The sequence below is a fragment of the Oncorhynchus mykiss genome, chromosome 17 (assembly GCF_057628025.1).
Source record: "Oncorhynchus mykiss isolate SJ-2025 chromosome 17, ASM5762802v1, whole genome shotgun sequence".
Classification (NCBI taxonomy): domain Eukaryota; kingdom Metazoa; phylum Chordata; class Actinopteri; order Salmoniformes; family Salmonidae; genus Oncorhynchus; species Oncorhynchus mykiss.
In genome coordinates this window covers 35,210,231-35,223,947 of record NC_143038.1, presented here as the reverse complement: position 1 = coordinate 35,223,947, position 13,717 = coordinate 35,210,231, and the positions used below count along the sequence as shown (strand labels likewise).

General features: G+C 43.1%; 1 protein-coding gene across 50 annotated transcripts in view; it reads left to right on the top strand.

Moving 5' to 3' along the window:
• plekha6 (pleckstrin homology domain containing A6) overlaps window positions 1-13,717 on the top strand; it is a 172,192-nt gene that overhangs the window by 107,945 nt on the left and 50,530 nt on the right. For 24 of the 50 annotated variants that reach the window (XM_090205348.1, XM_090205341.1, XM_090205346.1 and 21 more), the window contains one exon: window positions 4,301-4,401. In XM_090205348.1, coding sequence (XP_090061474.1) covers window positions 4,301-4,401 — 101 coding nt within the window. Of the gene's footprint in view, window positions 1-3,567; window positions 4,178-4,300; window positions 4,402-13,717 lie in introns of those variants that run through there. The other 26 variants (XM_090205378.1, XM_090205372.1, XM_090205359.1 and 23 more) reach the window with 7 other exon arrangements.

Genomic DNA, 13,717 nt, shown 5'->3' with positions numbered 1-13,717 from the left:
GTCTAAAGCATTCCACAGGGATGCTGGCCCATGTTGACTCCAATGCTTCCCACAGTTGTATCAAGTTGTCTGGATGTCCTTTGGGTGATGGACCATTCTTGATACACACGTGTGTCAAGATCTGCAACGTTGCAGTTCTTGACACACTCAAATTGGTGCGTCTGGCACCTAGTACCACACCCCGTTCAAAGGCACTTAAATATTTTGTCTTGAATTGCACAAGTACACAATCCATGCCTCAATTTACTCAATGCTTTAAAAATCTCGTCTTTAACCTGTCTCCTCCACTTCGTCTACACTGATTGAAGGTAACATCAAAAAGGGGTCATAGCTTTATGCTGGATTCACCGGGTCAGTCTGTCATGGAAAGAACAGGTGTTCCTAATGTTTGTATACTCAGTGTATGTACGTATCTTTGTTAGAAATAATATTACATTTCCCTTCTTGACGCTACCCATCCCTGTCACAGGATAATTTTCGTCAGCAACCACTGAATAGCATAGCGCAACAGTCAAATAATATTGATAAAAAATATTCATATTCATGAAATCACAAGTGCAATATTGCGAAACACAGCTTAGCCTTTTGTTAATTCACCTGTCATCTCAGATTTTGAAATTATGCTTTACAGCGAAAGCAATCCAAACGTTTGTGTAAGTTTTTCGATAGCCTAGCATAGCATTATGTACACTTAGCATCAGGAAGCTTGGTCACGAAAATCAGAAAAGCAATCAAATTAACCGTTGACCTTTGATGATCTTCGGATGTTTTCACTCACGAGACTTCCAGTTACACAACAAATGTTCCTTTTGTTCCATAAAGATTATTTTTATACCCAAAATACCTCCGTTTGTTTGTCACGTTATGTTCAGAAATCCACAGGAAAGAGCGGTCACGACAACGCAGACGGAAATTCCAAATGGTCTTCATAATGTCCACAGAAACATGTCAAACCTTTTTTTATAATCATTCCTCAGGTAGTTTTTAAAATATATATTCGATAATATATCAACCGAGTGTGTAGGTTTTTCAATAACAGTGGGAGGAACAATGGCGGCTTTACTCTGTAGCGCAAAAACTCACTCTGAGAGCCCCCACCTATCAAACTATGTCTAAAGACTGTTGACACCTTAGGGAAGCCATAGAAAAAGGAATATGGTTGATATCCCTTTAAATGGAGGATAGGCATGCATAGGAACAGAAGGGTTTCAAAATAAGAGGCACTTCCTGATTGGATTTTCCTCAGGGTTTCGCCTGCAATATCAGTTCTATTATACTCACAGACAATATTTTGACAGTTTTGGAAACTTTAGAGTGTTTTCTATCCTAATATGTCAATATAATATATATATATGCATATTCTAGCTTCTGGTCCTGAGAAATAGGCCGTTGACTTTGGGAACGTTATTTTTCCAAACATAAAAATAGTGCCCCTAGTTTCAAGAGTTTAACAGAGTGATGCTGAATGTAAAAAAGGGCTCAACTTACCCTACTCTGCCCTATTTAAACCACTCAAACACACATATTCCTAGTCCTGAGAGAGAGTGAACTCCAGGTTCCTTGGGTTAAAAGTGATTTTGTTGGTGAATCTACCAGTATTCTGTGAGCTACAGGATGCAACTAGGTGTTTAATTCCCTGTAGTTAACCTGGAATTGCTCCTTTTATAAAACACTCCACTCCATTCCCTATCCCGTACACACAGACGCAAATCCAACGTGAATAAGGACGTATTCAAAGCAAAGCAGAGAAATGAAATGATAAGAATAGAACCGGGAATCAGAAAACACCCCCACATGAATTGGAGCTTAGCAGCTTCTAGGAATCTTTCATATTGAAATGTTCCGGTTGTTCTGTGATTCAATAGCTCAGTGTGAAGCGACGGCCAAATTCACGTTGAGCAATATTCACAAACTGGCCCCAGAGCCCCGCTTGCTTTTCTATAATTTCTCCATTTCCTTTTCTTTCCTTTTCTTCCCCCTTTCTCTCCTTCTGGTCACAGTGATTCCTCTCTCGGGATTTCACACACGTCTGATGGGATGTTTTCGTCTCCCTCCCTTTTCTCCCAGCTGTGTTGTGGAAAAAAAGAGAGGGAGGAAGGGAGCATGTCTGACTGTGCGATTTACTGCCACGATCACCATGCCAGCAAGGAGAGAGGGGCAAAAAGATGCTAAGGTCTTTTGTTGTTGGGACTTGGAGGTGACATTGTCAAAGCATGTCAGCTGTCCTGGCCAGGGGAGGTGGAGTAGTTGCTCTATACAAGGAGATTAGGAGTGTGTATAGAAGTCCCCGGTTCTCTTCAGTGCTCAGCCAGGGATTCCAACTGGCAACTTTGCAGCTACATTTCTGCAACTCTAACAACTCTAGCACTACATACCACCCCCATCTCCAAAGGATCATAAAACATCCCAAATATCCATTTCCCAACAGATCAAAATAGCTAACTGCCTAATGCTGTATGTACAGTCAGGGACTTGATGTCACAAGTTACCAATGTCCTAGCTGACCCTGAGTGTACAGTAAATATAGAGGAATTCTTTGCTAAATAGAGTGTTTGTGCATCTTCAGAAGCGTTGATATGCTGTTGTTTTGGGATGCTAATATATAGCTGTTAGGGAGCAGATTTACCCTGATCCTGTGTCTTAACTCTCTCACACACACACACACACACACAAAGGGGAGGGAGTCTGTGTGGTGTCAAACAAGAGTCAGACTTGAGTCAGAATGAGGTGACATTTCACAGTCATTGTAGGCAACTTTCTTCTTCATAAGTGTTTGTGCTAGCAGGAGTGTCTTCAGAAGTGTGTGTTTTCAGAGGTGTGTTTGCTGTGTGTTTTGCCTCTCCTAGCGTCTCTGTGTCTCTGGATGGGCACGGCGTTTGTTGGTGAACACTGAGAAGCTCTGCCACAGGTTTCACAATCACAACTCTGTTTCTTTTCACCAGTCTTCTCCTTGGGATTATCTTGAGACGACTTTGAAAGGCTGTTTGGCAATAAATCACATTGTTTCTTATTACATCCGTTATTAATGTGCGACTATGTTTATGTGATACAGTATATTTAATACAACTCGATAGCCTTTATAAGATATTTCAGTTGTAGGGTAGAACTGTTTGAGAATGAACAGATTTTTGCAATGAAATACAGAACTTGTGAGCTCAAGTTTGAATTTGTTTGAGGGAAAGAGGAGTGGCTATTTACCTTTTCTGTGTGTTGCAGAAAATCCTGCTCTTTGATTGGTGGAGAGAGGGCAGGTACAGTTAGCTGAAGGCCAGTAATCAGGATTCCAGCAACACTGAGTCACATTGGCTGATCGCTATCACACACACGCACGCACACACACACACACACACACACACACACACACACACACACACACACACACACACACACACACACACACACGAACACGCACACGCACACGCACACGCAAACGCACACACACACACACACACACACACACACACACACACACACACACACACACACACACACACAGCAAATAGTACTGTATGATTGCACAAACACAGCTCCCCCTCCCCCATCCCTCCTCTCAGTCTCTCCCTCCCTCTCTTTCTCTATTCCGCTCTCTCTCAAACACACGTGTGCTCTGCAACCGAGGAAGGCACTTACATCTACGCAGTACAGCTCTGCTTAGAGAGATAGAGCGAGAGAGGGATCAGCCGAGAGAGAGAGCAAAAGAGCCAGGCAGAGCGAGAGAGAAAGAGAAAGAGGGAACGAGGGAGAGAGAGATAAGGAGGGCAGCAGCTACTACTGTGGACTCCCTGTCAGCCTCATCGCCAGCCCTCGAAATTGTCATCATCTGCTCCATTATTTAATCAGCACAAGTGCCGCTCTCGCACTCCTCTTTCTTCCCCAGCGCTCCGCTCATTTAAAAAAAAATATCTGGCCGCCGTTGGATTTTACGCAAGTTTCTCTGTGTGTGTCAGAGAGAGAGAGAGAGAGAGAGAGAGAGAGTGTGTGTGTGAGTGTGTCACTTATCACTGGACTTCTGGACCAAAATTGATATTTCCCCTACAGTGGGACGTGGGTGTTGTTCCAGGGATGTTCAATGGTAGTGCTCACTAAGCCAGCTACAGCTGCAGCTACCACTAGAGGAGTTTGCAAACTGCGACACCAGACTGTGCGTTTACTATTCACCCCTCTTTATTTACTGTAGGTGTGGACCCTTTCTGTTATAATAGATCTTTGTCGCGTTTTCTAAAATATGTGATTTTTTTGTTGATTTTGATCCCAATCTTTATTCTTTCTCTCTCTTTTTTCCCCTCTTCCTCCTACCCAGACGAGAAGGAGGAAGGAGTGTTGGGAAGTCTTCCTCTGCTCAGCTTTCGGATCGGAGAAGTGCAGGTGCTGGATAACATCAGCCGCAAGCACGCCTTTAAGGTCAGTACCCTCTAGGGCTAAGTATGATGATGATGAGGATGATGATGAGGATGATGACAATGATGGTGATTATGATGACGATGAAGCAGTGTTATGATGATGAAGCAATATTTTTTGGGGACTTCTTGAGTTTCCAAGAGGTGGGGGATAACATTTGGGGCAGGTGGTCAGTGAGGCGAGAGGGAGAATGACCTTTAGTAAAGTGAATATTGGGTGGTTTGAGAGGATACAGTAGCTAAACAAGTACAATGAGTACTGAGTGTACAAAACATTAGGAACATGACATCCCTTATTAATGTCACCTGTTAAATCCACTCCAGTCAGTTTAGATAAAAGTGAAGAAAACATGTTGAAGAAGGATTTTTTTAGCCTTGAGACAGTTGAGACATTGATTGTGTACGTATGCCATTCAGAGGGTGAATGGGCAAGACAACATATTTAAGTGCTTTTGAACGGGGTATGGTAGTAGGTGCCAGGTGCACCGGTTTGAGTGTGTCAAGAACTGCAATGTTGCTGGGTATTTTACGCTCAACATTTTCCCGTGTTTATCAAGAATGGTCCACCACCCACAGGACATCCAGCCAACTTGACACAACTGTGGGAAGCATTGAAGTCAACATTGGCCAGCATCCCTGTGGAACGCTTTTGACACCATGTAGAGTCCATGCCCCCACGAATTGAGGCTGTTCTGAGGGCAAAAAGGGATGCTACTCAATATTAGGAAGATGTTCCTAATGTTTTGTACACTATATGATGGTCACCCTGGACAGAGAGAGCAGAAGTGATATTGGGGGGGGGGGGGGGTAGATGCTGGGGGGACATGTGATCGCCACTCATACAACCCAGTGACAAGCAGTGACATTAGGGAACAATGGGGGATAGTGGGGAATAAGTAGGGATGTCTGGCAGCATGTCAAAACCAAACTCATATATTTACTGTGTGTTTGTGTGTGTGCACGCCCGTGTGTACATACACATGCATGTGTGTGTGAATAGAGTGCGAGTGTGTGTTTGCTCACACTGTACTTTGCACCGAAGTGCTCATGAATAAACAGAATGTTGAAAGAGAGGGAGACAAACACAAACAGCATGAGAGAGGGAGAGAGAGAGAGAGAGAGAGAGGGAGGGAGACAGAGTGAAAGAGAGAAGGAGAGAAAGAGAAATGGAAGCAGAGCGAGTGTCCTGCCACAGTGCATTCCTCTCTGGTCTTCCAGGCAGTAGCTGAGGGATGGTCAGGAAAGAACAAACAGTCTTACATAAACCCCTACCTAGCACCACGTCACAATATCAGCATGATATATAATATCAAGTTCATTCATATGATTTATTTAACACAGCCAATGCATATTAATCACCATCTCAGAATTTGGCACTGCAACACCAGCTCAAGCTATTTCCCAACACAGTCCCTGTCAGTAGACATATGTCACAAATCAACAAATCCTCTCTAGTACCATAAACAAAAAGGATTCCAGATTTATCGCCATAAAAGCGCAATCACTGTCAAGCTAGAACGCATCTTTGGATTTACAAACAAACTGTCTGTTTCAGAAAAGGTGATGCAATACCGTTTTGCAATATTCCACAATTAGTCAAATCTCTTCTTGAAATATTTGGATTACCTGGTCTCATTTGTGTTTGGTGGTTAAGACAATGTATGGGTTGTACAGTACGTGTATTGCACTGTTTCTTTGTTGATAGCGTTGCCGTGGGCCATTGGTTGTTGCCACAGCGTCTCTGTGTGTCGGTGTTGATGCGAGACCTGTTGTGACAGCCGCGGTGACATGGCATTTGCCTGACAGTTCTACGAAGCAGTAGACTATGTACTGTATACCAGCAGCTAGAGGGTTCAGCCCGTTACACTGACTCCTCTGTAGACTTTCATATGTCTATGTGCATGGTTTTAAAGGCAAATAGCAGTAGAAGAAGAAACGTTAAAAAAAGAAATTTTCACAAGTGATTTCCAAATACCTTTAACGGTCGCCCCAACATGAGTTGCTTTATGCACGTGATGTCAGAATGTTCACCCTTTCCTAAATGGGATTGTTACGCAACAGAAAAAGTTCAACGCCAGTAAATGTTTCAATGACTTGTATCCCAAAAGCCTTTCAGAGACAGTACAGGGGAAACATAATGTTCGTACTGACTGACACAGTATTCTAGGTAGCCTATTCAGCTGTATTGTTATGGTGGTGGTGCTGCTGGTGGTGCTGGTGTTGGTGGTGCTGGTGCTGGTGGTGGTGGTGGTGCTGGTAGTGGTGGTGGTGGTGGTGGTGGTGGTGGTGGTGCTGGTAGTGGTGCTGGTGCTGGTGGTGGTGCTGGCCACTGAAAGGTTATTAGTCTTCTCCCCTCCATGCTGTTATCCTGCTGCCCAGTGTTGATTGTACAGGGAGGAGGTGTGAGCGTGAGACAGTATGAGTCATGAGGATGGAGCAGAGCAGCCAGAGGTTTCCAGAGACCTTTAGTCTTCCAGGTATTTACAGTGTGGACTGGAACTGGAAGTGATGCGTAGGTCTACAAAATGCTGTTCGTGGTTATGGTGTTATAACACTGAAGTTTCAGGATCTGCCGATCCCTGTTGAAACATTGTCAACCAAGTACATGCTTTTTTTAAATGTTGAAGACCTTTTTGTGCTTTTTTGTTTCGTTGTGGTTCGTATTGTAATGATTCAGGGAAGTGACTCTCATTATTAGCTAGGTATTCGGGGTTAGATAGTAGACAGTACGTGGGGTTATTAATATACTGTATGGCACAATGTTTAAGTATAGGAGAGTGTGAGGCCAGGTATGCAGGTCTAAGTGCTGTGTAGGAGACAGACAGACAGTACAGGTATGTCATGGTGTTTGAGTGTTCTCAGTACTAATACAGGGTGGTGATCTGGTCTGATTTTGTTCTGGCTGTTGTTAGCGGAGGGAGGCGAGATTTTGTTTCTGGGCTGGCCCCTTTCGTCTTGTCTGGTGGGGCCCCTCTGGGCTGAGGAGGGGAGGAGACGGGACAGGATGGAAGTCGAGTTTGAGCACGCACCTGGAGCCTCGGGCTGGGATTCCTGTAGAACTCCTTCTTTATGACACCTGTCATTTCAAAAAGAGACCAATGAGAGAGAGAGAGGGTGCGGGGGAGAGGGGAGAGGGGAGTGGAGACTCTAAACTACATTTTCACCTTTGATTATAAGATTAAGTTCCAGAGGTGGACTGCTTTGACTTTACTTTTCACTACCGACACACTTTCTTTTTCATGAAGGCATGAATGCTTCATTAAATGCTTAATGGAAATTGTATAAGCTCTAACACTTTGGATATGAGCCAGGACTGCAAGGACTGTTGTTTTGCTGTGAGCTCCAAACCGAAAGGGCAGCCTGGGTCTGTTGTTCCAACTTGACCGTACCTGCAGGTTCACTAAGTACAGGCTGAGGTAACAGACACAGAGGTGTAGTTGGAACCTGGAATAGACCTTATTTATGATCGGGGTCACCCAGCCATTACAACACTATCTACAGTATATTGGCTCATCCCTATCTGACCACACTTGGTTCAACCCTGCATGGTTTAGACTTGTAAAAGGCTATAATGTCTAACAGACACCTCTCAGCTCACAGCATTTTTCAAAGCAGCCTTTTCCCTCCCATGAATTGAAGTAAATTATTAAACGAGAACACTTGGCTGGGGTGTGGTGTGGTGTGTGTGTACGGTGTGTATGCCTGGTTAACTAGTGTCTTAAGACTGAGTTACAGCTAGATGTGTATTTGTATTTGTGTGTGTGATTTTTCTTGAGCTTCTTATGTGAAGGTTGTATAATATACAGTACTTGCTCTATCTTGTTGCCACCAGTGAGGCTGCATTGCGTTCTCGTGTGTGTGTGTGTGTGTGTGTGTGTGTGTGTGTGTGTGTGTGTGTGTGTGTGTGTGTGTGTGTGTGTGTGTGTGTGTGTGTGAGACCATACGTGCACATCCTCAGGGAGTGCACTAGTTATTCAACCCCGTGGTGAGAGTAAATCTCATGGTCCATACCACCTTCACTCAGAGGGGTGTCACCTGAGTGTGAGATATTCCCATGTCAAATATTCTCACAGATTATGCATTCTGCCATGGAAGTGCTAACGTGTCTATGTGTTATGGGAGCGAGAGAGAGACACACACAATCTCTCAGTCAATCTCTTATAATATTTATAATGCCTTCAGAAAGTATTCACACATTTTTAATATTTCCACATTTTGTTGTGTTACAGCCTGAATTTAAAATATATTTTTTTGTGTCACTGATCTACACAGAATATCCCATAATGTCAAAGTGGATTTTTGTTGGTTGAATTTTTTTAACAAATTAATACAAAATGTCAAGCTTGATGTCAATAAGTATTCAACCCCTTTGTTAAGGCAAGCCTAAATGATTTCGGAAGTAAAAATGTGCTGATCAATTCACATAATAAGTTGCATGGACCCATTAAGTATTCAATAGTAGTGGTTATCATGCTTTTTGACTGACTACCCCATCTCTGTGCCCCACATATGTTTGGGTAAATTCAATACAACACATCACTGAATACCACTCTTCATATTTTCAAGCATGGAGGTGGCTGCCTCATATTATGGGTATGCTTGTCATCGGCAAGAACTAGGGAGTTTCTTAGGATGAAAAGAAACGGAATACAGCTATACGCAAAGGCACAATTCTAGAGGAAAACCTGGTTCAGTCTGCTTTCCAAAAGATACTGGCAAACAAATTCACCTTTCAGCAGGACAATAGCCTAAAACACAAGGCAAACTCTACACTGGAGTTACTTACCAAGATGACATTCAAATCAAATCAAATCAAATCAAATCAAATCAAATTTTATTTGTCACATACACATGGTTAGCAGATGTTAATGCGAGTGTAGCGAAATGCTTGTGCTTCTAGTTCCGACAATGCAGTAATAACAAGTAATCTAACTAACAATTCCAAAACTACTGTCTTGTACACAGTGTAAGGGGATAAAGAATATGTACATAAGGATATATGAATGAGTGATGGTACAGAGCAGCATAGGCAAGATACAGTAGATGGTATCGGGTACAGTATGTACAAATGAGATGAGTATGTAAACAAAGTGGCATAGTATAGTATAAAGTGGCTAGTGATACATGTATTACATAAGGATATCGTCGATGATATAGAGTACAGTATATACGTATGCATATGAGATGAATAATGTAGGGTAAGTAACATTTATATAAGGTAGCATTGTTTAAAGTGGCTAGTGATATATTTACATCATTTCCCATCAAATCCCATTATTAAAGTGGCTGGAGTTGAGTCAGTGTCAGTGTGTTGGCAGCAGCCACTCAGTGTTAGTGGTGGCTGTTTAACAGTCTGATGGCCTTGAGATAGAAGCTGTTTTTCAGTCTCTCGGTCCCAGCTTTGATGCACCTGTACTGACCTCGCCTTCTGGATGATAGCGGGGTGAACAGGCAGTGGCTCGGGTGGTTGATGTCCTTGATGATCTTTATGGCCTTCCTGTGACATCGGGTGGTGTAGGTGTCCTGGAGGGCAGGTAGTTTGCCCCCGGTGATGCGTTGTGCAGACCTCACTACCCTCTGGAGAGCCTTACGGTTGAGGGCGGTGCAGTTGCCATACCAGGCGGTGATACAGCCCGCCAGGATGCTCTCGATTGTGCATCTGTAGAAGTTTGTGAGTGCTTTTGGTGACAAGCCGAATTTCTTCAGCCTCCTGAGGTTGAAGAGGCGCTGCTGCGCCTTCTTCACGATGCTGTCTGTGTGAGTGGACCAATTCAGTTTGTCTGTGATGTGTATGCCGAGGAACTTAAAACTTGCTACCCTCTCCACTACTGTTCCATTAAATGCTCCTTAGTGGCCAAGTCACCATTTTGACTTAAATCTGCTTGAGAATCAATGGCAAGACTTGAAAATGGCTGTCTAGCCATGAACAACAATCAACTTGACAGAGCTTGAAGAATTTTGAAAATAAGAATGGAGAAAAAATGTACAATCCAGGTTTGCAAAGCACTTAGACTTACTCACGGCTGTAATCACTGACAAAGGTGCGTCTACAAAGTATTGACTCAGGGGTGTGAATACTTATGTAAATGAGATATTTCTGTATTTCATTTTGAATAAATGATATGTATATTCCCCTTTCTCTAATCACTATTACTATTATTTATTTGTGACTTTTATTGTTGATTTTATTATCTCAGTGGCCTTGTCATTTTACTAAAGCTTGAGTGCGAGTGAGAGCGAGAGAGAGCGAGAGTGAGAGAGAGAGAGAGAGAGAGAGAGAGAGAGAGAGAGAGAGAGAGAGAGAGAGAGAGAGAGAGAGAGAGAGAGAGAGAGAGAGAGAGAGAGAGAGAGAGAGAGAGACAGACCTGTGTCGAAGTGAGGTCTGTTTAGCTTACCTTGTCAAAGTGATCAGGTCAAGATACAGTAGAGGCTATCTGGTGTAGCTGTATCAGCTGCTGTCATGTGCAACATCCCTATTGTATTAGCTGCTGTTTCATTGGGTTCAGTCAGCCATGGCCAGGCAATGAGAACACTGATAGAATATTGATGAAGGGTTCTTACATAAGTTTAGTGCAGCAGCACTGTATCAGTCTGACGGTTCTCTCTCTGCTACTCTGTTAGAACTACCCCGCCTCTGAGATACCCACCATCATCAAACCAGGGAGAACAACGTGTTTGTTTGTGTGTGTGTGTGTGTCTGTAGTGTGCCCAGACCCAGATTCACATGCGTACACAAACAACTAGGGTTGCAAAAAGCCCTCAAATAATCACAGTGTAATCAGTATACAGCCCTCAACCAGGCAGATTGCTCAAGATTGACTTCTTAATTGGACGTCTGCCCTTGTCTTGAGGACATCGGAAAATGCCTACAAATCCGGCCACTGGGGGCAACAGTGAGCGCTATTACCATCAAGTAGGCTTGGGTTTTTCTATGGCTTTGTGCACGGGGGTGACGGATGTGCGTAATCCCATCACTCCGGATCAGAAGGTCGCCTGTTAAATCCCAGTGTTCGTAATCCCAGTGTGTGTAACCCCATCACTCCGGATATGAAAGTTGAGTGTCCAATCCAGTGGTAGACACTTGTTTATTTTTATTTTGTTTTAACCCTATCCCAAACCTTTACCTTTACCTTAACCATTCAGAATGAATGCCTAAATTCAACGTTTTAACCCTATCCAAAACCTTAGCATGATAGCACATACCGATAGGATCCAGTCCAGGCACTAATGCTAGTTAGCATTGGCTTTCAAAACTACCTCTAACTTCCTTCAAACTGGACAGAGAGGCGTACAAATGGTATCCACGAGTTGATGTGACGCTGAGGAAGTAGATTTTGCCAAAATCCTGAAATATCCCTTTAACTTCAAAATGTGATGTTCAGAGCAACTTCACACACACACACACACACACACACACACACACACACACACACACAGACACACAGACACACACACACACACACACACACACACACACACACACACACACACACACACACACTCACACACACACATTCTCCCACCAGCCCAGAACAGATATTGTGCTTTCACAGTGTTAAGGTATCCAGTGGGATGGTGCTGTGCTGTTGTCATCAGCAGGTTTAGATAGGTTCATGTAGTCTTTTTATTCTGTGTTCTCTGGGGTGAGAGGGGTCATTCCCAGCCCAGGACATACTCTAGATACGCCAGACGTACACAACCCGTTCAAATGTTTGGGGTCACTTAGAAATGTCCTTGTTTTTGAAAGAAAAGCACATTGTCACGCCCTGAACTTAGAGCTTTTTATGTCTCTATTTTGGTTTGGTCAGGGTGTGACTTGGGTGGGCATTCTATGTTCCTTTTTTTATGTTTTTGTATTTCTTTGTTTTGGCCAGGTATGGTTCTCCATCAGGGACAGCTGTCTATCGTTGGCTCTGATTGGGAACCATACATAGGTAGCTTTTTCCCACAGGGTTTTTGTGGGTAGTTAATTTCTGTTTAGTGTTTTGCACCTTTCAGGACTGTTTCGGTTATTCTCTTTGTTATTTTTGTTAGAGTGTTCAGTTTGAAATAAAGTAACATGAACACTTACCACGCTGCGCTTTGGTCCGATGATTCTTCTTCAGACGACGAATACCGTTACACACATTTTTTTGTCCATTAAAATAACATCAAATTGATCAGAAATACACTGTAGACATTGTTAATATTGTAAAGGACTATTGTAGCTGGAAACGGCAGATTTTTTATGGAATGTCTATGTAGGCGTACAGAGGCCCATTATCAGCAACCATCACTCCTGTGTTCCAATGGCACCTTGTGTTAGCTAATCCAAGTTTATCATTTTAAAAGGCCAATTGACCATTAGAAAACCCTTCTGCAATTATGTTAGCACAGCTGAAAGCTGTTGTTCTGATTAAAGATGCAATGAAACTGGCCTTCTTTTGACTAGTTGAGTATCTGGGGCATCAGCTTTGTGGGTTCGATTACAAGCTCAGAATGTCCAGAAACAAAGTAATTTCTTCTGAAACTTGTCAGTCTATTCTTGTTCTGAGAAATGAAGGCTATTCCATGTGAGAAATTGCCAAGAAACTGAAGATCTCGTACAAAGCTGTGTACTACTCCCTTCACTGAACAGCGCAAACTGACTCTAACCAGAATAGAAAGAGGAGTGGGTGGCCCCGGAGCACAATTGAGCAAGAGGACAAGTACATTAGAGTGTCTAGTTTGAGAAACAGACACCTCACAAGTCCTCAACTGGCAGCTTCGTTAAATAGTGCCCGCAAAACACCAGTCTCAACGTCAACAGTGAAGAGATGACTCTGGGATGCTGGCTTTCTAGTCAGAGTTGCAAAGAAAAGCCATACAGTATCTCAGACTGGCCAATAAATAGAACATATTAAGATGTGCAAAAGAACACAGACACTGGACAGAGGAACTCTGCCTAGAAGGCCAGCATCCCGGAGCCGCCTCTTCACTGTTGACGTTGAGACTGCTCAGTTGTGCACCGAAGCCTCCCACTCCTTTTTCTATTCTGTTTAGAGACTCCGTTTCCAGCTACAATAGCAATTTACAACATTAATAATGTATTTCTGATAAATTTTATGCTATTTCAATGGACAAGAAAATGTGTTTTTCTTTCAAAAACAGGGATATTTCGAAACCCCAAACTTTTGAACGGTAGTGTAGGTATGCAGGGTATGAATATGGTGAACATTCATTCATATAGAGATATGCAGGGCATTCATATGGAACATCCAGTGTTGCAGCAGGCAGGGGTGTAGACATCCGGAGTGTTTTGTATTACAGCGGGACATAGACATCAGGAATATATGTTTTAG